Source organism: Lontra canadensis, unplaced genomic scaffold, assembly GCF_010015895.1.
Source record: "Lontra canadensis isolate GAN:19392208 unplaced genomic scaffold, GSC_riverotter_1.0 scaffold245, whole genome shotgun sequence".
Taxonomy (NCBI): Eukaryota; Metazoa; Chordata; class Mammalia; order Carnivora; family Mustelidae; genus Lontra; species Lontra canadensis.
Window position 1 is genome coordinate 57,091 of NW_022631239.1, and position 24,539 is coordinate 81,629.

A 24,539-nucleotide genomic window follows, 5' to 3' on the forward strand; every position below is an offset into this window, starting at 1 on the left:
GTGGGACCAACTGGTAAGGGCAAGTCTGAGCCACACTCCTAGGATGTGACTGGAGTAGTGAGGTAAAATGAAGACAATCCTACTATAAATGGTGTACAAGGTGAGTGCTCAGGCTATGATAATGGAGTATAAGAACACTACAGACGAGGAGCCATGAGTCCCAACATAGACGGTCACAGTAAAACCCAGTCCTGGGGACATCTTTGTACCTACCTGTAAGCCAAGGAAGGCAGAGGAGAAAGAAATGAACCAAAGCTTACAATGAATCCACTCTTGTGGTAACTTTGTTTTAAAGTAATAATCCCCAGATATTTTAGAATTGAAAACTTGTGTTTCTTTTATTTGAGTTTATCTCATTATCTTTTCCTAAAAATGTATGACACATGCATTTAAAAATTGAACTGCACTAGAATCTTATTTGTATCATTCTCCTGATACTCCTTGAAATAATTGGAGAACCCCAGGATGTGGAAAACAGCCCTGGGAGTTAGCTCTCCTAAGCTTCTATTATGAGAAGGAGGTAATGAACACTTACAAAGAGCCTCCTTTACCTGTGACAGTAAAAGCTTTGGGCATAGAGCCATTTTTATTCAAATTTATATCTATTTCTAGAAGTGTTTGCCAGACAGGTTATCTTCAAGGCTGATGTATTAAAATGACAAAGAGCCTGAAGTTCTTATTGGAGTTGAAGTATCAAATATGCCCAGATCTGGTTGGGAGATATTAATTCACCATACTTGAATACATACATTAACTCACTGGCAAAACCACATCTAAGCCCAGTGCTGTAAAGGTTTCTGAATTCTGGAGTTTGAAGTCAGGGCTGGGGAAAATCTGACCTACAACTGTTTTCTTTCTTTGTCTTTCAATTCTGACCATTCTATGCATATCCACAGAGATAAGAGGGGAAAGAGGGAAAGGAAAAGAACCCAACAATGCAAGAGGTTGTTTTAGAACAGCTCCAACAAATCAGAAATAGATTAAATTATTAAAGTGATGATGTGTTTTAGAAAAAAACATCCAAAATACATCAGCAGTCATAAGGACAGTCTGCTTTACTCCACCATTCACATAAAGCATGACTATTTCTTGATACTGAGACTGCAGAGAAATGCCTCCACTGAGGCCTTCTGGATAAATGTAGTATAGTGAATGACACCCACAAAAACACACCCATAGTAAACAGTCACTGTTGCATAAGATAGCTTTTTTAAAACACCCCCTTAATATAAATCACTGACATCACAAAACAGAGCAATTCACTGAAAATAATTCCGTGGGAACCAATATGAAGCCATTCAAGTATGTTACCGCCTGTCGGACTGGCTTAAATCAAGAAATTTTTAGACTCTAAAGTGAAGCAATTCCCAACGCTTTGCTCCTCTGTATGCTTGTAGGTGGGGTAGAAAATGGAGATATTTCTGGAAGGAATCACCATATCCATATGAACACCAAAGATACCAGTAAAATGAATGAAAGATGTATCTTTATGTGTGTGGACAGCAATAAAATACAAACTGTTTTAAAGTGTTATTGAATATTTATTATTGTTGAAGTGGAGTAATGGGTATATGGAATTGATTGTACCATTCTATACTTTTGTATGTATTTGAAATTTTCTTTTTATTTTTATAAGATTTTATTTTTATTATGTATTTTTCAGAGAGAGAAAGAGAGGGAACATGAGCAGGGGGAATGGCAAAGGGAAAGGGAGAAGCAGGCTCCCTGCTGAACAGGGAGGCCGATATGGGGCTCGATCCCAGGACCCTGGGATCATGACCTAAGTCGAAGGCAGATGTTTAACTGACTGAGCCATGCAGGCATCCCTATGTTTGAAGAAGTTTTAAAAGAACTTTACTGAATTAAAAGATTTTAAATGTTTTCTCAACCAATGAATACAAAAAGTACTGTTACTATCATGGTGGAGGCCTGAGAAAAGTTCTTACCTTAAGAAAAGTTCCTAATCTCTGAGAAAAGAGATTTTTGGGGTGCCTGGGTGGCTCAGTTAGTTGAGCAACTGTCTCTTGTTTTCAGCTCAGATCGTGATCCGGGCTCCTGGGATGGACTCCCACTTTGGCTCCATGCTCAGTGCTGAATCTGCTTGTCCCTCTCCCTCCCCCTCAGGTCTTCCCCCCCTCAAATAAATAAATAAAATCTTTAAAAGAAAAGAGATTTTCATACTCAAAATAGTTTGGAAAAATTGCTACACAGTATGGTCTCTCATGTGGGATGTGTGTACTCTATGAGCTGGCAACATGATCCATTAGCACTAGTGTTTATATTAATTTTTAATCTTAAAATAAGAAAGATAATTTTATTAATATCGAACATAAAGATTGACTCTGGTGTCCTCAGTTTATTTGTCAAGGAATGATGACTTTTTCACAGTGAATGAGAAAAGTGCTTTTCAAAGAAACATGCCATACAGGGAGCATTTTGAAAATAAATATTTGAAAATGTTTTCATCATCTTGTGATTTTGATGCTGAGAACTGTGTGTGATACCAATTTACCCAGTTGTAAGAAAAAAAATGTAATGGGACATCTAAATTGGCCTAAAACATTCAATAGCTTGAGCTCATTTGTAAAAATATTTTAGCAGGCAAGAGCCACTGATTGATGTCAGGGAGAGTGGAAATTTAATAGCCAAATTTTAACAAAAACCTTTGCATAACTGCAGAGTGAGACCGAAAAGTTAGTATGTGCTTTACTGAGCACAGCTAAGGTCATATAGCAGCCATTTAGAGCTATGAGTCTTTGTGAGGTATCGTTTTCAGCTATGACATCCATTGAAGACAAGCATTAGTTTAAAATGAACTCCATATTCCAAAATGTTAAACCATCATTTCAAAATTAATGAGGCATAGTCTGTCACATTGGTCTCACTAAAATATTTATTACAATATGTTTCAAATAAGAGATAAATTTATATATAATCAAATAAAATAACATTTATTTAAAAATATTGTTCATCTTTATCTCATCTCATACTTTTAAGTGTTCTGTTCTGCATGCTTTATACTGCATATATTATGAATGTAACATTAATTTTTAAATGTAAGTGTATTATACATTTTAATGCATTTTTATGTAGTTACATACAAACCATTTCAAAAACTTTTTAAAGATTTTATTTATTTATTTGAGAGAGAGAGTGAGATAGCAAGAGAGCATGAGCAGGGGGCAGGGAGAGGGAGAAGCAGGCTCCCTGCCAAGCAGGAAGCCCAGTGTGGGACTCGATCCCAGGATACTGGGATCATGACTTGAGCCGAAGGCTGACGCCTAACCAACTGAGCCACCCAGGCGCCCCCAAACCATCTCAAATTTTAATGTGTACATACATCATCCTGGGATCTTATTAAAGTTCAGTGTCTGATTCAGTAATTCTAGGGCAAGGCCTGGGATTATGCATTTCTAATGAGCTCCCAGGTGATCCTGATGCCACTTGTCCTCAGACCACACTTCGAGAAGCAAGGTCATGGGGTGGGACAAGGAGAAGTTTGGGTTCCAACATGTTTTACCAATAGGGTTGCACAATCAAAGATGTATGGAGTTGACTAAGGAATGAATAGACTGCTCTCCCTTCAGGTTATCCTCTGGAACTACCACTTCTCTCAGTGGAGTTTCTGGTATGGTATGAGCTACAGTTACTGAGCTTCTCCTCCCTGACAAACACCTGGATGCAGCTCATCTCTGCAACTTCAGCAGTCAACTGAAGTAGGATACGATTGACATCCTCAAATTCAAACCAATGTGACCAATAATAGCATGTGCTCCAGCCTGGAGCTGAGGGATGATGGCTACCTGAGCCTCAGAGGACTGATAGGAGGATTCAGTGAGATGAGATGTCTAAAGTACTGTATTTTGTGGAGAGCTCAATAAATTGTCACTATTACTGCTGGAGGTATAGCTGCTTGTGGACTGGGTCAAGATTTTTTTCAGTTATTCTGGGTCTTCTTTACCACTGAAAACAAAAAAGCCGCCAAAACTCCAAATTTAAAAAAATTTTAATTTGAAACTTGGTATGGAATCTTTCATTCCAGTGATCATTAGCTGAGCCATTTGCTTACTTGATCCACTCCTAGCTTGTGATAATATCATCTGCATATAGGAGAATACTTATGTTTCCATTCACACTTCTTTTTTTGTTAATGAAGGCTGATAGAAAATTTTAAATCAAATGAGATTTTGACAAATTAATTTCTGGTACATCTGAGGTCATGGAAGGGAACTTTGTTTGCAAGAGCCATATTTCCCTCCTTTTTTTTTTAAGCCACTCTACATATGATTCCAAGTCATCAAATAGGATTAGAGCCATCTACACATTTTCAAATATCAACTGGTTTGTTTGGTTTTAATATATAACCCTCAGAATCCAGCTTTGTGGTTTTTCCTTTTCATGTTTGGAAAGTAGAGTTTCATATAACACATGGAGTATTCATGAAGCTAGTTCTTTGGAGCCCAGAGCTGGCTTACTGTGCATGTTGGTGAGCAAAATAGTACAAGGCCATTTAACATTTTTCGACCTTAAATATCGTAGCATGTTAGCCCTCTTTCTCTAGATACAGACTTGCCTGCCTACACCTTCTTTTACTTGGCCCTTTGTTTCTAAGGGGACTGTACAAGTTTCTCCCTGATTCTGTCTTTTCCACCTTTTTTGTCAAAGGATGTTAGGTTCATTCTTTACCACAAATCCTAGTTCCCTCTCCAACCCTTTTGTCTTTAATTTGAGTTCTATGAGGGCAAAGTCTACCCATTTTATTCACTGATGTATTACCAGTACCTAGCATAATACTTGGCACAAAGAATTTGTTAAAGAGATATTTGTTGAAGGTTTGAATAAAATTTTAATGTTGTATTTCTTTTGGCTATGTCATAATCTGGAAAATACTCAGTTCTTTATCTCATCTTTCTTTCCTTTGGAATAAAATAGATCGATTCAAGGAGTACTAAGCAGGAACATGCAGACACCAAACTTTGGAGGACAGCAACAATTATAAAGAACATGGTTGCTTGTTTCAACGTGAACAAGGAAAATTTTCCCTGCTTATAGGTATTGACTTGAATTCCTCACCTGCTTATTAATGTAGAAAAAGGCCAAGTACTAATTAGTATTAAATTTTTAATGTAATAATGAATATTTCTTCCATCTGTTTCTGAACTTTCACCAAGCTAACTGTTAATGTTAAAATAGACACATTATCTGTGCTTATGGTAAAGAAATCCAGAAAGAAGTGCCTTGTACTTTATACTACCCTTACATGGTTTCTCAGACTTAGCCTGGATGAAAAGGAAAAGCTATGCTGAATAGCCTGTGTTTATATAAATCCAGATCCATGTGCCCTCTGACTCCCCAGATGACTGAGTGGGTGGAAGCATGCACATGCATTGTGACAATGTATGCGTAAATATTGTCACATGTAAGGTCAGAAGCAGGCTGACACAGAGAGAGCCAGTCACAAGTTGTTAGGACTCTAAATTGATGTTTTGTTTTTATCAGGGCCCTAGAAGACCAGAGCCACGTGAAGTCATGGCGCTTAACCACCACCTCTCCCACATACTGAAGGGAGAATTCAGATGCCCATTGCAGTCAGCCAGACTGCTTCTTGCATATTCCCTACCTCCACTGTGCTTTACCCTGAAAGACCTTTCTTCTGTGCTGTTAAGGCTGAATGAGATCCTTGAATGTAAGATCATATCTTTATCACCTTTCTACCCACACCAGCCCCAAACATGAAATTCCCAGGGTTGGGATGCCTGGGTGGCTCAGTCAGTTAAGTGTCTGCTTTCAGCTCAGGTCATGATCCCAGGGTCCTGGGATCGAGTCCCACTAGGGCTCCTCGTTCAGCGAGGAGCCTGCTTCTCCTTCTGCCTATAGTTCTCCCTGCTTGTGCGCGCTCTCTCTCTCTCTTTCTCTGACAAATAAATAAAATTAAAAAAAAAAAGAAATCCCCAGTGTTTCTCACAAAGCTTAGTAGGTGCTCAATAAATGTTTGTAGACTGAATTAATGAATGAGCAAATGTTGCTCTGGCCAACAGCATCCACACCCTGCATAACTACACTCAGTACTGGCCCTGAAGATAGAAAAAGCAATACAACTGACACTGTAAGAAAATGTTTCTTGTTTATACTGCTGCTTCTTGATCTTTGGCTGATCTAAGCACAAAGAGAGCTCTTTCAGTTGAGAGAAAGGAGGTTTATGGTGTGTGGGAGAGCTAAGAACAATGAGCTCAATTGATAGACTGGAGACGCTCTTAGCTTCTGAGAGCCTGGAAACTCCATCTATAGATCAATCCCAGAGGGCAGAGCCAAATAAGGGCAGATGGAGAACACGGCTTTCTTGGGAACTGGCTTTCTGTTATTCTGAGGCAAAAATACATTCACTCTATAGCACCCCGAATCAATTCTCCAAAATATGGTGCTGTGTCCTTGTTTGCCAGTGTCTAAAAGTAAGTCCTTGTTGTATTTTTATGCTTTTTGTCTTAAAGTCAACCAACCAGACTTGTTTGCAGAATATTAATTGTGGTGAAGCAGAAATCAGATTAAATTGAAACTACTTTTCAGTGGAGCTCCTTAACTGATGACTGACTTGTTGCCCCCAGCTAGTCTCTTTTCTCACAATCATAGCCTTGCCAGTTGCAACTATGGGACAATGAATCTATTCCTAATTTTAAGGCAGATTTCTTTGGGCTGGTCACTAGAGTGCTGTCCAAGAGTGCCGCATTTAGTCTTGGGTTGGAAAGGAGATTAAATGCCTTGTCACAAGTGGGCTAGTGGGTGGGCCATCCAAGGTAACAGGTGTCACTAATTTACTTTAATAGTGTCCTGCCACAGACTTTAAATTTACATTGTCCTTACCATATCTGCTCTGCCCCTGCCTTAAACCTTTCATCCAGTACTTTTCAGATAAAACCAAGCATTATTCATGTATGAAGCACTGAGGGCTCATTATTGGAACATCCAAACGATTGAAAGAGAACATAGCAATAAGTAATCCTCAAAACACCAGGGCAGCGGCACCATTATCATGTTAAAGAAGCAATTATATTTGAATCTGAATGAGCTGAACACTGAAACATAACTTCTAAAAGAAAAAAAAAACCTTAAAACAGGTATGTCCAGGTGTACAGACTTTCACTGTATATGCTTGACTAGAAGTCCTCAGGTATTAAGACCTGAGTTCTATGAACAACAACAACAACAACAAAACCCCACATGAGTTCTAGTCCAAGCTCAGGTATGTGATTATTGGGTTTCTTTGGGTAATTTACTTTGACTGTTTCTTAGTGTCCCAAGCTATAAAAATATAAGTGATTTATCTATTTTTTATTTCAGAGAATTGTTGTGAGAATAACTTGGATGACCTGAAAAATAAAAAAGGTCCTTTAACAAAGCACAATAAGGGTCTAAATATTCAAGCTTCTATTGTGGGGTTAAACAAAACAATTCACTCAAAGGACACGATGTTTGAGAACATTCTTAATTTTATTTTTCTTTAATTTTATAAAATTCATTTTTGTAAGATAAGTTCCTAAAAGTTTATCCTTTATGTGTGTTAAAATTGAAATTCTGTATCAGAAATGAAGGAAACACTTTCAGTTAACTCTCTTTGTGTGTGTATATGTGTGTATGTATGCATGGGAGGTTTTCAGGGAAGGGTTGGTTATTTGTTATATTATTAAATCAAAACAAAACACAGAATATGGATTACTTCACTTTCCTTGATCTTGATTGGTTTCTTACAGAACCTTTTCCGTCTCCTCCCTCTATGCAGCCTGGAAGCTTATCTGGTATACTGGTCTGAAAACAAATATTAAGTATCTTTTTGCAAACATCTTACATCTCCTTGAACATTGCTGAAACCACTTCGGGGGGGAAGAAAAACACAACTTTTTACAACAAAAGAGCCACCTACAGTCATATCCGTAAAATCTTTCTTTCCATAAAGACCAATCAGCCTTTCCTTTTTAACCCAAAGTTAACAAACACAGAAAGAGAAGCCTGAAACCTCGGAGTTATTCAGGTTTCCAACTCTTTCCACCTTTCTGTTTCCATGGAAGCTTACCAACTGAATAGCTGATGGCTGGGGCATTCTATTATGTGATCTATACTAGGAGAGAATAACCTGTATGTTAAACCTGACTCTTAAGCACACCGAGTTAACCTTCCTAAATCAAATCACCCCCCACTAGCTTAAAAAGAACAGTCAAATAGGTTTTTCCAATTGAGGCTCAAGTTCACCAATCCATTTCTGCAAAAAGTGGAATAATTTAGAGAAAATCCAGTAGATGTATGGAACTAGCCAATTTTCAATATTATTTGCAATGTTTAATGTTCAATGTCCATTTGTTAAAGAATCATAATCAAAGAATCGTTCTCTAGACCTTTCTGGTACAACCCCAGACAAGTGATAAATGAACTGGCAAATGTGAACTATGCATCATTCTGAAACAAATCAAGATCTTCAAATCATCTACTATGACTGAATGGATAATACCCCATGAAAAGAGCACCATTGTGAAGATATGACAGAGGCCAGAGTATACAACTAATTAACAGAAAGAAGACACACTATCCATAGAGTTATCTATCCTGTGTCTACCAGAGGGCTGGCTCAGTTTACACCATTAGCCACTAACAACTGCTGCTCCTTAGGCCAGTCTTTTTTTTTTTTTTTTATGAGCTAGTTTCTTTCTGTTCTCAGCTCCTTGGAAACCAAAGGGTTGTCATGGTAGCTGTTATCAAGGAGAAGGGAGTGAGAAGATGCTGACAATACCCTGCTTCTCTTCTCTAATAAGGTGTAAGGCCAGGGGCCCACATGGTCTACACAGACACTACTCTCCCTTATGCTGTAAGTGAGATTGGCTGAGTTAGGGCTTAAATAGTCCATCGCCATCAGGGTCAGTGCTCTCTTTCTATGGGTGAAAGATCCTTGCTTTGACCCCCTTCTCCCAGCTGCAATAGGTAGATTTGGGCAAATGCTCTTGTTGTTTTGTTAACATTCCCTTTTTTCCCCCTCTATCTTCAGTGGTAAGAGGGAGACAGGAGTGGGTTCTCTGCTTTGTACATCAAGGAGAATATATTTGAGATGTCAAGAGGACCAGGTACATCCCTTCTCTCTACCTGAGCATCTTTCTTTTCACTTTGTTTCCATCACTGGAAGTGCTCTTTGAGGAGAAAACACTTCCTGATCCTCAGGAGAAGTTTGAAAATTGAATTAGAGCCTCCATTCCTTTGTGACTTGCAGTTGGGGAGTCACCATCTGAAGAATTTCCCATTTCTAGCAGGAACCAGCTGTGAAGCAAAATGACTAAAAGAGGTACATAAGAGGGGAGAGTCCACAAAAAGACATTAATCACCACAAGACTCTCCTTTCTTGTTACACTCGTCAAGTAAGAAGAGGACCAGTCAGCGGCAAAGGCAAAGAGTTAACATGGGAGACGCAGCACTGTAGGCTGTGTGGTTAGAGCCTCGCTATTAGAGAAAGGGAAATTTCTACAGGAGATCAGAACTTGGTGCCCCGGCCCATGAGTTTAAGGACGGCAAAGTTGTAAGTGGCAGCAATCATGAAGGTAAGCTGTAGAAAGAGAAGAGAAAATATGAGTGAGAGTAGAAAAGGAAGCCCTCCCTCCTCCAAAGCTTTTGCGAATGAGGAAGGGTACAAATAAAATCAGTTAAATGAAGAAAAAAACCCTGATCTGCAAAAAACAGCATGTCAGGCTTTCATCCTATGTACTTGACTAGAAGTCCTCTCTGAGATATTTCCTTCTAATGGCTCAAGTCCAGAGAACCAATTTGACAAGGATTTATTCCACACCTGTGCTAAGTCCTGGCACTGGGTTTTTCCTCAGGAAAGTGAACAATGCACTGGGCTCTGACATCATCCCATCCACATATCTGAGTGACCTGTGGTCACAGGTTCTTTGCTGCAAACACACAGCCACACGTGCAGTACAGCCCTCCCTGCTTCATGCATCAACTCATTTTCTGGAATGAGGAACAACTCCAGTTTGTATAAAAGCCTCAGCAGCAGGGGCCAGGAGTTCTGCAAGCTTACCCTTATCACTACTTATTTAATGACTACAGATAAATTCCTTCACCATTTAGTGCCCTAGGTTTTTAATCTGAACAACGAATGCACCCCACTGACACTGCACTGTAACATCATCAGCAGGACCTGGAGCATAGAATCACATTGTAGTAATAACAGTTCTAATAATGTTAGAAGGTCCTCCCAGTGTTTTCAGGAGAGTAAATCCCTTGGAGAGTGCCCAAGATGGATTCATATTCACAACATATAGAATTCCTGGCTCTGGAAAATCATGTTCAGTAATGTTTCCTTGTTCTTATCACTCATCTGACCAGCATGTGTTGAAAATTAACTGCTATCTTTGACTGCAAAGCACTTGGCAATATTATATGCTCTGTAAATGCTAAATATTATCATTTTTGACTATTAATCTCTTACCCTCTCTTTCCTCACACCACTTTTCCTGTTCCTGTCTGATTTCTGAAGTCTTTCTGCCTTGCCAACCCAAAGTAGAAGTTCACAGTCTACACTTTGTTGTCTCTTCCCAGGCGTTTCTCTCCAGTGTTGCAAGGTTAGCAATCTATCTTTTTGCCCTTCAGCATAGCTGTACCCAAGCTATCCCAGGACCATTTATTTGCCAAGATCACATTCAGACAACTCACCAGGGAAACCAGTGTGGCTGCAGCCCCCACAAATGCAGCAATAAACAGGTGGAAGGTCATTTGAAACTGCAAGAAAATGCAAAATGGAGAAGAGTTTCTTGCAACTGTAAAAATATGCTTTGCTCTAGATCATGCATGCAGCTTTCTTAAAACATTGATATCTTCCTGTTTATTAATTCTGCATCTGTAACTAAACTGTCACTTCCCTGAGTGTAGGCCTCCTGTTCTTTAATGTACATCACAGCACCTAGCCCATTAGTACTCAGAACACAGAATACTCATAAAACACTCATAAAATATTTTAATCAACTGTTTCCCTCCAGTTTTACTCAGGATCCCCAAATTTAAAGTCATGGTTTAAAGTTTTAAACGTTCAAAGCTACTGCCTTCTTCCTCAGGATTTACTTATATTCCCCTGTCTCATTCGTAGATGATATCTATTGCAATACTGTGTTTTCCTCTTTCAAATGTACCTTTTGTTTTTACTTCTCATTAGAGATGGAGGGGTTCCAAACTGAAAGTGTTTTTGTGAAAGCTATGAGTGTCTCTATGCCTAAATCATTTTCTTGATAAGGTTTTTAGCTAAAAGAATAATTTTTGTTCATTTGGAGGTTTTGTCATTAATCTCCATCTTTACTTAAAACTATAAATTTCTCCTTTAAGGAAGGAAGACTTGGAATGAAGTCTTTCTATGCAGCTCTAGGGAAAAGAGATGTTTTAACATCTATGCTCAAAATCCAGCAAAAAACAAACAAACAAAAACAAACAAACAAACAAAAACCTGTGGCTTTTTAAAAAATTGAAGGCATGGGTAGAAATTTGTATGGTACTAGCCATTCCACTTAAAAGAACTCAAATGGTCCACTCACCTCAGCTGTTTTGCAGATGGACAGAAGATTGGAGCCACACACCTTGCCAGGGAAAGCATTCCATGGGAGAACACCTGAGTAAGACACACAGGTCAACCAGGGTGAAAGCTTCATGGAGTTGTGGAGCTCCATGGAGATTTTATTTCAGAGCCCTTCTTACATCTTTAATCATCCTGGTTGAAAAGTTGAATCCCAATAACAATCAGGATCCTCTTTTGTAAAGATGTGGAAAAAAAATAGAAGGTGGTACTGAACAGTTGTGTAATCTCTTGTTTGTTATTGAAATGTACTGCTTCTCAACCAGGATAGAGCAGAGTAAACAGCCAAGAAAACTCCTACCACTTCCAACAAAAGTTCCCTTCCAAGGGAAGAAATTTCTCCAGTTTCAGTGGGGACAGAATAACAAACTAAGATCCAGGCATCCATAATATCTTTCCCTATAATTACCACACTTGTCATCCCAAGTAAAGAACCAAATATATAGTGCTTTCACAGGGGGTAGGGGAGCCAAGGCACCAATACCCTAACTTACCATACATTCTGGCATCAGCACAGAGACTGCCTATACTGGCAGAAGTCTTGCTGGGGAAGGCAATAGACTGGCAGGTGGTCCAGGTGTTGAAGTAAATGTACACAGGCACAGCAGAGCAGGCAAACACCAGGAGCCACACAACGGTCAGGGCATAGGTGATGCCCACAAACTAAAACAATTGACAGGGGATGGTTAGAAATCAGCATCGGCCTACAGACATTGAAACACAAACTGGGAGATCCTGGATTGGCATGAGCCAGATAGGAAACCAGATTCCAGGGATCTCCACCAAAGAAATTAGTAATCAGGGCACCTCTGCCAAATGTCATTGGCAATATCTACTAGAGAACTGGCCCCAAGTGTGATGGAGGGTGGGGGGAATGGGTGAGGGATGGAGTGAGGAGGATCCCTGGGTTAGAGAGGCTTCAGGAGATTTTTTTGGGCAGATAAGGTGTAAAGAAATCAAAACAGATCTTGAAAGAAAGTCGTGCCATTTCTCACCTTATGCTGAGCTTAGAAAATGTTCCTTGTCATAGGACTTTTCATCCTTAGTCACTGAACAAACCAATAGGAGGTTTAAATTTTGGATCCAAAAACCTTTTTAAGCCAACTGTTGGCCACGAAAGTTATGACCATAACCCACATATATTCAACCCCCCAAAGATCTTAACTCTAGAGTCTGAAAACCAATGTGTGCCTCCCTAGAAACATGGATAACCCTCAGACAAAGATGAAGCATTAAATATGTAGATCCATGCTAGTTTCCTTTGGGACCTCCAACAGTGTAGAATCCCAGAATATTAAGAATTCCACCTTGGAGTGGAATTATTTAATTTCCATGATCAACCCTCCCTCTCAGATCAGGTGTTTGCATCTCAATCCGTGGGTAGCACTTAGGCTCTTAGGTGGTCGAATCTATTTTTTTTTTTGTAGTCCCTGCTAAGAGGAGAGTAAAGGAATACCAACAGATGGCCTAGAAATGGTCTGATTTTATGAAGTAACCACAAAACTCACGCTTTTATTATTTTTTTTAGATGAAATTTTCTAGGGAACTTTTGAAAGGTGAGGCTAAGCCAGCTGGGCACCACGTTCTTCCTGACCTTCTCGTTCGGCTGTAGCCATCACTTCCTCACTCAAAAGCCAGGCCCCTAGAGAGGACCCAGCCTTGGGTGGGGATGAGGCCACAGACTCACGCCCAATTGTCCCCCACCCCTTGTTATTGCCACAAAATCCTGAGGATGATCACCTTGTCGGGATGTCCTAGCCATTTTCCCAAACAATGACACACCCGCTCCAAAGAATGAGCTTGATGTTGGCCTCTGGAACCCCTCCCCTTCTGGCCCCCTGTTACCGTTGCGCTCAGGCCCTTGCCGCAGATGGTGGTCTTGTAGTCGCCAAAGATCTGCCTGACTGCGCCGGTGGTGTAGAAGCCCTCAGCCAGCAGGAGGGCCCCATAAAGGAAGAAGAAAGAGGCAGTTCCATAGATGACATACTGGAAGGCATGGATCCTGCATGAAAAGATAAAGAGAAGATATCAGGAAATCTTATTAACTGAGGACCAGTTCCCTTCCTGCATAAGTAAGGTGGACACTTGAGTGAGCTCCTAAACAAGGCTAGGGATTCTTTTTAGAGGAATCACTAGGTTCCTCCATCCTTTGTTTACCCTCGGACCTGAAGAACTGGGGCCCTATTCTCCTTGGCCTGACCCTTTAGAGATGTTCGCTCAGAGGAGAAAGCAGAGAGGACCTAGACCAGGAAGAAGAGGGATGAAGGCCCCAATCTGTCCAGTCATTGTACCTTCCCTGAGTTCTCCATACCTGTTACTGCAGAGGCTCCAACTCAATCAATGTTAACCCCATGGGCAGAAGTTAGAACATGTGGGACAAAGCCAGCATAGTGGAGGGTGGGCAGTAAAAAGTGGGCTGGCAGGCAGACAGAACTCCCCCTTCTATATTTGGCACATCCCCCTCATTCAGGACCTCAGATGAGGCGTAGGTGGAATCTGCGAACAGAGGAAAGACTCAGGAATCCTGTCTGGATCCATACTAACCCCCTACTAATCACTGAGGAACTAATGAGTTCTGTATGTCTCCAGGGAGAGAGGAAGAAAAAGAGAGCAGTTTGTGTAGGATAACAGGTACTTACACATTGATGAGATACTCATAGTCCTGGTAGTTTTTGGAGAAATAGGTCTCAATTAGTTTTTCTGTGCCAGTGAGTGCTTCATGTCCACAGCCACAGAACAGTGCCACCCCAAAGAAACATAATCCAGTGGCCACCAGGGAAGCAAATGGGGCCCCTACAAGACATCTTGCACAGCACTCTAACAAGCCTGGGAAGGAAAGAGGGAAAAATTCAGGGATGTTCCATAAGGAGCTCATGCCCCTCATACCTCTGTGCCAGTCCAGTGAAGCCCTGCACTCACAGGCACAGATGGAGTAGTCATCCTGAGTCCAAAAGCAGGAGAGTCTCCAACTTTAGGCTTCTGGAATGTGAGATTGAGCTAAAGCCATTACTTTGTTTCATTCTTGAAGATAAGTCCTTGCTTTTAATTCCCAGAATGTATGTTTTTTTAAAAATAATCAGTCATCAAAGTAGCAAGCCAGGGAGATTATGCAATCATCTTCTCCTTTCTTATCCTGATTTGTTTGTTTCAGTCATTTATCAACTCTTACAGAGTACTTACTATATGCCCAACATTATGCCAGGTGTTATGTGGGAGGTGAAAACATAAAAGACATAGACTTTGCCATATGGGAGTATTTTGTTTACTGAGAAGAATGAGGTATGTAGACCTAATATTTTCAACTAACAATTTCAGGCAGCCAAGTAAGTGGTTACAGAGGTAAATGCGACAAAAGTTCCAAAAAGGGATGGGTGCAGGCCAGAGATATTGGTATTGTCAGACAGTATTTTGAGTCTTGGAGAGCATTCCAGGTGGGGGAAACTTTGGAAATTGTATGCTCCTGGATATTCCTGAACATTGTGTGTATTTGCCACTAGGAATGCTTGCTTCTTTTTCATCTAGAATATTATATGGAGAGCAGTCCAAAGGGAAGGAGGAAACTGGCAGAGAGCAGAAGATGGTAATGGGAGCGTGACTATTATTCACAGTAATAAAAATGCAAGCTTAATTGTTTTTGAACACTTTGCATGGCTGTTTTGTCCCCCTATATCACAGCTTGGCCAATGTCTGCACCCTCAGGCTTACACTGGAGTTCTGTCAAAACAGCTACAAAAAGACTCTATACAAAGTCAACAAAGCATGAAACATCTTTCTGGCATGATGAAAACACTCCAGAGCCTGGAAACACAGGTATCTCCAAGTACTAGGAGTCCCTGAGATAATGAGACCCATCACCCCAGTCCCCATGCCAGTGTTGCTAAGAAACAAGAAAGGCACACAGGAAGTCATACACTCCAAGAAAAGCTGTGCCCCAAGCACTAGCCCCAAGCTGTAAGTGCCACATGGAACAAAACTTAACAAATGTCAAGTGGATGGCAGACTAGATGAGGAAAGGGTGGCTCCCTCTGGCCATTTGGACAGATCCCAAATATATAAAGCATATGTGTGTGTGTGTGTGTGTGTGTGTGTGTGCTGATTTTATACATCTAGTCATATATCATATAATATAGATAGATATGGTATATGTAATATTATATATATATATATAAAATGTATATATGAATTATATGCAGCTAATGTGCTGAGAAACTACTTTTGGAAAAGCATGTTGAAACTCCTTATAAAAAGAAAGCAAGTTGTACTAATATCTAGCTTTGAATTTTTATCCAAAACTCACTTGTCTATGCCACGGTAGCAAGGACTAGGGGAGTCCTTTGCTCAACCCTCTTAATACTAGTACAGTTTCTTTTCAGCCCTGTGTGCTTAAACATCTGTTGATTTGCATGGCTGATGCAATGTGAACAGATTTTGAAGGACCAGATTATCTCTGTGGTGGGAAAGTTGAGGTAGAAGCATTTGTCTTTTCTCAGAACCACAGAATGAGTGAGTTCTGTTACCCATCATCCCCTAAAATGACAAGCCCTTCCTTGGTCCTCAAAGAGCCTCTTCCTCAAAGATTTGGTATGTGACATCAGAGATGAGGCTTGGAAGCCCAAGACAAGCAGAATAAGCAGCTAATATTTGCAGCAGAACTGAATTTTCATCTTTTTTCCAAGTACTGAAGAACTACCATCAGATTGCTTCTATGAGAAGCAATCAATTTGTAGCTGTAGGGGAGGCAGAGTTTACTTAGTATGAACTTTGCAATAGTGCTTGGTAACAGCACTTCATCAGAGTCGGGCCATGGTGTGTGTGTGTGTGTGTGTGCCCGCACATGGATGTGAGCGTGCATGTGCACAAATGTACACATGCACGCATGTATATACCAGAAAGAAAAACACAGCAGTTGACAGTGATCATTTTCTCAGGAAACATTCCAGAAATCAATCTTCCTCCTCCTCAACAGGTTAAGATACTAGATGCATCCTGTAAGTTAAGAAAAAGAGCTTGGAAATAAATAGTGCTGCCATTTTGCTACTGTCTATCCAACTCTTCCCCACCCCCAAACTCTTAGACTCTTCTAGTAAAGAAGGTCTCTGAAGCCTGAGGGTGGGGGGAGGAGAAGGTCAGTGACCTCTCTGTTCCCTCTTTCCACAGCACAGGGTCAGGGCTTGGACAGAGCCCTCCATAGCTCCCCTAGACAAAGAAGCCTTGTTTTTCCCTGAGATCCCAGGAGCCTCATTGGTATTCTGCAGGGGCCTGCAGGCCTGGGGGTGGGGAGGGGGTCAGACCTAGGGAACAATGACAGAACTGTTTATTTAGCCCAGAGTAAGGACAGCCATCCACCCTAGCAAGTGACCGTCCTGTGCCACCCACTCTTACCCGAGCTTTTTCACACTGGGAAAAGCTAAACGGCTCAGGTGTGATCAGGGATGAAGGAACTTGAACTCTTTCTAAGCCAAACAGGGAATTATATTCTAAGTTTTAGCTGATGCCCCCTCTAGGGTTATAAAGATAAGGAAAAATCCTCTTTAGTGTATCTGATCCCTTGATCATCATCCAAATAACCAGAGAGGGTCATATGTAATGTCCTTACTGGGTAATAAAGGGCTAAGCCTTGGGAGCAACTCTGGATCATCCACTCATATACTTTCTTTTTTTTTTTCTTTTTCTTTTATTAAGATTTTATTTATTCATTTGACAGAGATCACAAGTAGGCAGAGAGAGAGGGGGAAGCAGACTCACCGCCGAGCAGAGAGCCTGATGTGGGGCTCAATCCCAGGACCCTGGGATCATGACCTGAGCCCAAGACAGAGGCTTTAACCCACTGAGCCACCCAGGCGCCCCTATACTTTCTTTTTATATACAAATTTTCCTCTATTTTCTTACACCTCAAATAACTTGGCACCCCTTTTCTGCTGCACTGCCACTCAAAGCAAGGGACAAGAAAGACATAGATTTTAATGAGTCTTTAACGTGGAGTTGGAAATAAATGGCCCCAGGTAAGTCACTCCAGAGCTCTACATAGCTCAACAATATTAACATACACATTACATGTCCATCTCTTCACAGATGAAATGTTGGTTCTGGGGACATCTAAGTTCAGCAGAAATGAGGAATCTCAGTCAGTCTGATCAAGCAAAAAATCAACTTTCAGTTTTCAACTGGGAAAAACTCAGAACATGCAAAAAAAATTGTGTCTTCATCAAAGTCATTGACATTCAAAGCATTCTGAGGGGCGCCTGGTGGCTCAGTGGGTTAAGCCTCTGCCTTCAGCTCAGATCATGATCTCAGGGTCCTGGGATCGAGCCCCACATTGGGCTCTCTGCTCGGTGGGGAGCCTGCTTCCTCCTCTCTCTGCCTGCCTCTATGCCTACTTGTGATCTTTGTCTGTCAAATAAATAAATAAAATCTTTTTTTAAAAAAAGCATTCTGAGAAAGGTCCATTGGGTTCACTTTGATTTTTCATAGCCCAAGAAGTGTCCTTGGGAATGTGTGAACAATAGCCTAAAGCCACAACCTCTCCATTTCAGCACCCTTCATGATTGAAAGGATACTGGTTTGATTCAGGAAGGCTGTTAGGTATTCTGGAGTTCTTTGGTTCTCTCAGGAGTCATGCTCATGTTTTTCAGGCTAAGTACAGATTGTCACATGGTAGAGTTGGCATAAAAGAACTACAATAATAATATTACCCAATGCAACTCAATTGGATTAAACTGCTTGACTTTGATGAGAGGTCATAGAGAAAAATAATGACCCTTCCCACAGTTTTCCTTTCATTTCTTTTGATGTGGATTCAGTACAGTTATTAAGCATTTTTGAAATAAGCTGGGCACTATGAGAAACAAAAGGGAATTATAAAGCCCGGCCCCTTTCTTCAATGACTTTTCAGTCTTGCTGGGGAGAACAAAGTTGTGTCTGTGAATCAAAGATCAAAGCTACCTATAACTTAGTGTTAAAATGTATATGACCAAGTCCCATGGGCAAAATGTAAGCAAAGATGTTGGCTAGATTTATCTGCAAACTTCTAAAATGAGTCTAATCAATCTGTGATAGAACTTCAAGCCCTTCTGACCAATAGTCTTCACAGGAATCTGACAAAGATCAACAGGACTATTGTTAATATTATCCAGATCCATGCCCATCCAAAAGACTGTGTTGATCCTCATGCTGTCTCTTTAAGCAGGAGCCAAGATCTCCCAAGCTCTTCCTTTCCCATGTCCTGGGCACGCCTCAAGGACCAGCTCCATGATGGAAATTCAGTGTGAATCTGGGAACTCATCAAAGGGAGGAGAGGAAAGGCTTTCATCGAAAGAGATGGTAGAAAGAGACCAATTGTGCCTTGCACAATTCCTAGCCTGTCCCTTGAATCCAGCTGACAAAGGGAGAGATAGAAGAACCCTATACAATAGAGCTAAACAACAGGCAGGCTCATTGAGTGAAAAACTGGCCCCATCTCTCTAAGTCTCTAATCTGCACTACAGTCTTACCCTCCTCCCAAAACCCACCCCTTAACCTCACTCCATGAACAGAGGCCTCCTTGATTGGGGCCTATAGTGTTGACAGGGCCAAGATGCAAGAGCAACCGTGACTGGTACTGGGGATGGATGGAGATCAGTGGGTGGGTTCTAGGAGTAAAACAACAATCATCAGGAGGTGCCAGAGACAAAGACTTTTGCTTTAGGCCTTATCCTGGTCAGACAAAGCCCTGACTATAATTTTGGCTTCCCTACATGAACTCAACACTTATACTGCATTCAAGTGGTAGAAAGGGACCCTGCAACCACTGGAACATGGGAATCTAAGCCTGATGGATTGTCAAGTCATATGGACAAAGTTAAATAAAAAGGAATCTCAGTCTCTTCTTTGGACGGATATTATTATTACTTATTACTATAGCAAGAGCACTTGGGCCAACTTGTTTCCTATATTCCCCACTCCTCCCCAAAGACACAAACACAAACACACACACACACACACACACACACACACACACACACACACGTGTCAATATAGCCCAAACATTTGGAGGTTGGAATAGAAGCTTGATTATTAAACTATTCCTGACACATTGTCTTCATCTTGCCCACTTATGCAGAGGTAAAAGAGAAGTACCTGACAAGAAGCTAAGAGACAACATTTTCTATACCTTATTCCTTAGGGCAGTCTCTCACAATTTCCTCTTCTCTCCTTGGTTGCAGTGATTTTTTTTTCCAGAGCTCTGCCTAGCAGAGGGCTCAGAGGCAAGTACAGAGCTGCAAGATCACCCTTAGGACCATTTTTAAATAGCCAAGGAGGAATTAATCAATCAGTATTGCAGGGTTTTTGAGGTAAGTTTGGCACAGGGAAGGTGCTAACAGTGGGAAAGAAGGGGAAACCAGCTCAGTTTGCCTTCCAGGCTGATGTGACCTCAACTGATCATGTCACTGCCCTAACTAGATCTTCTCTGGATCTGAAGTTCTATAGGCAAGGAGGGCATTTCTACAGTTGCTTTCTTTCAAGACCAAGAACTATACCCTGGGGATGGTTTTCAGGGCTTCAAGGTTTAAAAAAAAAATCAATGAGGGAAAAAGATGCCACTGGCTAGGTGCCAGTGCCTTGATGAGTTTAAACACTATATGTCCCCTCTGACCCATCTCCCAGGGCTTCTTAGGCCTTATTACTACTAACATAGCTTTGAGAGATTAGTTCTAGTTGTGAAGCTCTTGAGTAAATTTCCGGCTTTCATAGCACAAAGCCAGTGCAAAAGCTTCTCCAAGCAGAGCAGGCCTTTCAGTTTGCCTGGCTCTTCAAGAGCTCCTCTGGCTCCGCAGGATCCAGGTGAGGGATGGGGTGGGGAAGGCTGTCGCAATCATTTTAGTCACTGTCTCTAGGAAGAGTTAGTGAGTATGCTGGTTTGGTTCTAGTTCCTTTTTGGCTCTTGGCACTCTTGTGGCATTCTTGCCATCCTGGTGGGATTCAGTTAGTTTTCAGGAATTTTGTAAAACTGAACTCTGATTTGCATCCACATTTCTTTCTTGCCTGTGCTACCCTCACTTAGTCTGCACCAGCCAAAACTACACTGCTTGGCAAACAGCCACCTTTGGAGGGAAGCATCACAGTCTGGTTACCAGGGTAACAGCCACTGTTCTCAGACAACAGGCTTACAGAAGCCAGTGTTTTTCTGTTCAGTAATAGCATTGTGTTACTGAGCAGAGAATAATCAACTACCGCTCTTTAGCTCTTTTCTGGTTCCACTGTTACCCCAAAGACTCATTTGGAACATCCCCTTCCTAGGTCAGGACAAGGATTAATGAACTATCATTTCCCCTATAAACCTTTCATATAGACAATACTGAATTCAGTATTCCTCTCTGCTTCCCCAACCTGTAAGATTGTATATGGTCAAGGTAGTGAGCTCTCCATTTCTGGGGGTGATTAAACAGAGGCTATAGGAACATTTAATCAGCTGTTGTAGAAAGGAATCCTGCCTTGAGATTTGGCTCAGGCAACTTCTAAAGTTCCTTCCAATCCCAGATTCCATGATATAATTTGTCTACTATGATTACTGAACAGTAACACACTCCATGTCAGAAGTAATAGCAGCATAGTACCTTTTTAGAGATGGTCTATTATATACAAAGTACTTGAGAAACTTTATTATTGAATAATCAAAATTCAATGGCTACACACTCATGTGCACCTGTCCAAGGATTGCCCACCCCCAAGATCTGGGATCCAATACACAACCTCAACTGTGCCCTTATCTGTGGCAATTTCCCCTAGAGATTCCCCTGGAGGAAATCATCCAGCCTCCACAACCATTAACTGTCCCTGTGCTCACCTCATTTGTTCCTGCCTTTTCTTCAAGTCTTTCATCCCCTAAGGAAGTAATATTCTACATCATTCTTTACTTCCTCTCCATTTTTTAATTCACAACCTACCCCATCAGCTGCTCTATAGGATTCCTGATGTTACACTAAGGGTAGGAACTGAGTTCCCCTAAGATTCACATCTCACCTTGCCACACTCAGTTGGTTAAATGATTCTTACCCAAGTGCACAAAGTATACACAAAGAAAGCCCAAACCACTTTGGAAAGAGTAAAAGTCAGCTTATTATTATTGCATAATAATTGGTATTTTCATTATTTATAGTTGTTATAGAGCTTGCCCATTTTCAAAGAACATCCACATCATTATTACTTGATTTTCACAACCCTGAAAGTAGACAAAGCAGTTATTGTTATCCCCATTTTCCAGAAGATGAAGTGATAATTCACAGTGACCTATCCGAGGTCATGAAGTTTCTAAGTGGCAGATCTGGGATTCGAACCTGGTTGCGCTGGCTCTAGTCCAGTGCCCTGCCCTCTTATTTATCCATGCTGAATACATGGTTCAAAGATCTCTCTCAGGATGAAAAAACCTAAAGGCTGACACCAGCTTAATATAATCTAGAACCTTTTTCCATGGATGTTGCTAGAGTCTTCTGGGTACTACACTTGATGGTGAATACAGAGGATAATTGATTCTCATTTCATCTAGGATGCATTCAAGCTGTTACTCTTCTTTTGTCAAATGTGAGTGATGTCTACACATCTCTGTGGTATCCTGTGTGGACAAAGACCCTTGTGCTCTGTACACCTTGCTCTAAGTAGACACTATAAAAGACTAGACCTTATAGTTTCTCTCTTTGGTCACAGAATCTGGAGAATCCTTCAGTACTCAGCTAAGTCAGTAAGAGCCCTAGGATTCCAGCAGCCTCCTTGTCATAGGAGGGATTTACAGTCTGAATCATACCCTCAGAAAGGCTGAATCTGTAATATTTGCTAGATATGGTCACCCATATATGTGTGCATGCATGCATGTGTGCACGCACGCGCACGCGCGCACACACACTATCCATATCCACTCCCCACGGAAAATCCACTGAGGCTTTTATTTTCATTTCCTGAACCTGAGATTGGCCTTCTTAGCCATAGCCAAGCCTGAGTTCCATCTTACCCAATTCCCCAATTTCCTTCTGATGCCAAACAAGGTCCAAATTTATATCAAGCAAGCAGTTATTTTATACATGAGGGCTAGCCAACACTCATTTGTCTCCAGAAGAATCAGGGATGTCAGCTGACCCAGCCACTACCAGGGCCCGAGAACAGAGGAAAAGAGAAGGTAGAGGGAAGTGAGGGGGTAGGAGGACACATGACCATATCCAACCCTCTGGGCACTCTTTCCAAAAACCTGTGATACTCTCCACATGCTGCTGTAGTTCCTTGTCAATAAAGCATCATTCTCAGTACAGCAGAGAAGGAGTTAAACTAATTGAATGCTAAGGAATTAAAACAAGTGCCAAAACACAACTCATTGAAACCATTGGAAACCCAGAACCCTAGAGTTGGAAATTCTCTTGCAAATTTCTGTGCCTGCTTGAATCTTCCATGCTAAAGTTTCTGAAACTCACCCATGTCTTTGGAACTCTGACTCCAATTGTAGCCGGCTGGCTAGTCGGCTTGCGGCTGACTTTGTTCAGCTGGAAGGATCCTGGTCTCTCCAGTCTCCTTCTTCGGTCCTTTACTTTTTCTCTCTGAGTATCTTTGTCCTCTTCTCCTGCAATGAAAAGGGCTTTCTGATTGACAGCCAACCCCCTTAAAGAGACAGGCCCGCTTTCCTCCTCCTCTCCTCCTCCCCTTCTCCTCCCCTTGTCCCCACCTCCTTAGGGATACTCCCTTCTCTAAGGGCTCCATCTTCTCTTTCTGCTTTTCACTGCCAATTGTTTCATTTTCTGTTTTTCTCTAAGCCTTGTCTGTGTGGAATTTCACTTTGCTGCAGAGACATCTGGAAATGTGGTTTGGGGTAGAAATAAAAAGAAAAGGTCCTGGAAGCCTCCAACTGATGCTTGGGTCTATTTGGTGTGGGATGTGGCAGCACAAGTGTCAGAAGCCATGGAAATTGTAGCCCTGGACAGGTGGTCAAGGTCAGAAACCTAGATGCTATTCCCAGGGTCCTTCCAACTCTGACCCAATCCCTCCCCTCACCCCTAGCTGCTCTTGGCCCTGTCCACCCTTCCCCTTCCCCCCACTCCTTGGCAAATAAGCATCCCTCCCCCTACCCAGCTCTAGAATCACAATAGAGAAGAAAAATTTGTCTTTTAAAATAATTCCTTCCAAACTGGTTTCAACTGAATGAAGACAAAACACAAGCTGTTGATTCCACAAACAGATTTTGACCAAGCTAGGGGAGGCTACCACTGTAAAAATTTTATAGATAGTATAACAGAGAACCAGAGAGGGAACAAAACCAGTGCATGTTCACAGAATGAGGTAAAGAGAAGGTCCAAGTTAGGGATGATGGTGATTTCCAAGGACCGTAATTGACTTCAAGACAAATCAGTAACACGATCAGGTAGTCAGTATCCCAATGTGAGACCATAGTATCATCAAAGAGCTAAGGCCAGGCTGGTGAGAGGCAGGGAGCAGGTTGGGGTGAAGCAGCAGCTGCCAGTGAAAGTAGAGAGAAGGGGAAATGAAATATAGTCCTTGCCTCAGAGAAAAAAAAAACACGAAGAAAGAAATGACCAAGTAGGAAAAACAGGGGAACAGTATATGAAATCTGCCTTACAAATCATACTTGTTTCTAAAGACTGTGAAGGTATTTGAGTGCCTAATATTAGGTGGAATTAGCCTGGGAAGGTTTTCTAGAAGAGGTGAATCTTAACCAGTGTCTATCTAGGCTCCTTGTTAGTGTCCTCTTTCCCTTCAGGGGCCTCAGAGAGACACTGCTCTCTTGACCTTGAGGGTCATATTCTCCCATGGATGGCCTATAAGGAAGTGGGCTGGCATATAACTTAAGGAATACTTGTTAGAAGACTCCAGGAAAAGGTTTGACCCCCCCCAACCCCCGCCACTACCACCACCAAATTTTTCCTATGGCTTTGCCTTGGGGACAGAGAGGTGAAGAAGGAGGTAC

The 24,539-nt window shown here is 41.4% G+C and overlaps 1 protein-coding gene across 2 annotated transcripts; it reads right to left on the reverse strand.

Annotated features, from left to right (window-relative positions):
- Positions 1–7,467: 7,467 nt before the first annotated feature.
- PLP1 (proteolipid protein 1) lies at positions 7,468–23,180 on the reverse strand. 2 transcript variants are annotated; one of them, XM_032849740.1, is made up of 7 exons: positions 23,035–23,180; positions 14,239–14,425; positions 13,445–13,601; positions 12,094–12,262; positions 11,562–11,635; positions 10,693–10,758; positions 7,468–9,577 (listed from the first exon to the last, which is right to left on the reverse strand). In XM_032849740.1, the coding sequence occupies exons 1-7, from the start codon at positions 23,036–23,038 to the stop codon at positions 9,506–9,508; spliced, it is 729 nt and encodes a 242-aa protein (XP_032705631.1). In that variant the 5' UTR covers positions 23,039–23,180; the 3' UTR covers positions 7,468–9,505. The 2 variants fall into 2 exon arrangements, with proteins under 2 accessions (XP_032705631.1, XP_032705630.1); XM_032849739.1 differs by having other exon boundaries at positions 13,340–13,601.
- Between the last annotated feature and the right edge of the window lie 1,359 nt (positions 23,181–24,539).

Bases quoted from the DNA above. Each gene is read 5' to 3' on its own strand.
- PLP1 (XM_032849739.1), bottom strand. The intron at 12,263-13,339 runs GTGATCATCCTC...CAATTGTTTTAG, and splicing joins GGCTAGGACATCCCGACAAG to TTTGTGGGCATCACCTATGC. The intron at 10,759-11,561 runs GTGAGTGGACCA...ATTTTCTTGCAG, and splicing joins CCATCTGCAAAACAGCTGAG to TTTCAAATGACCTTCCACCT.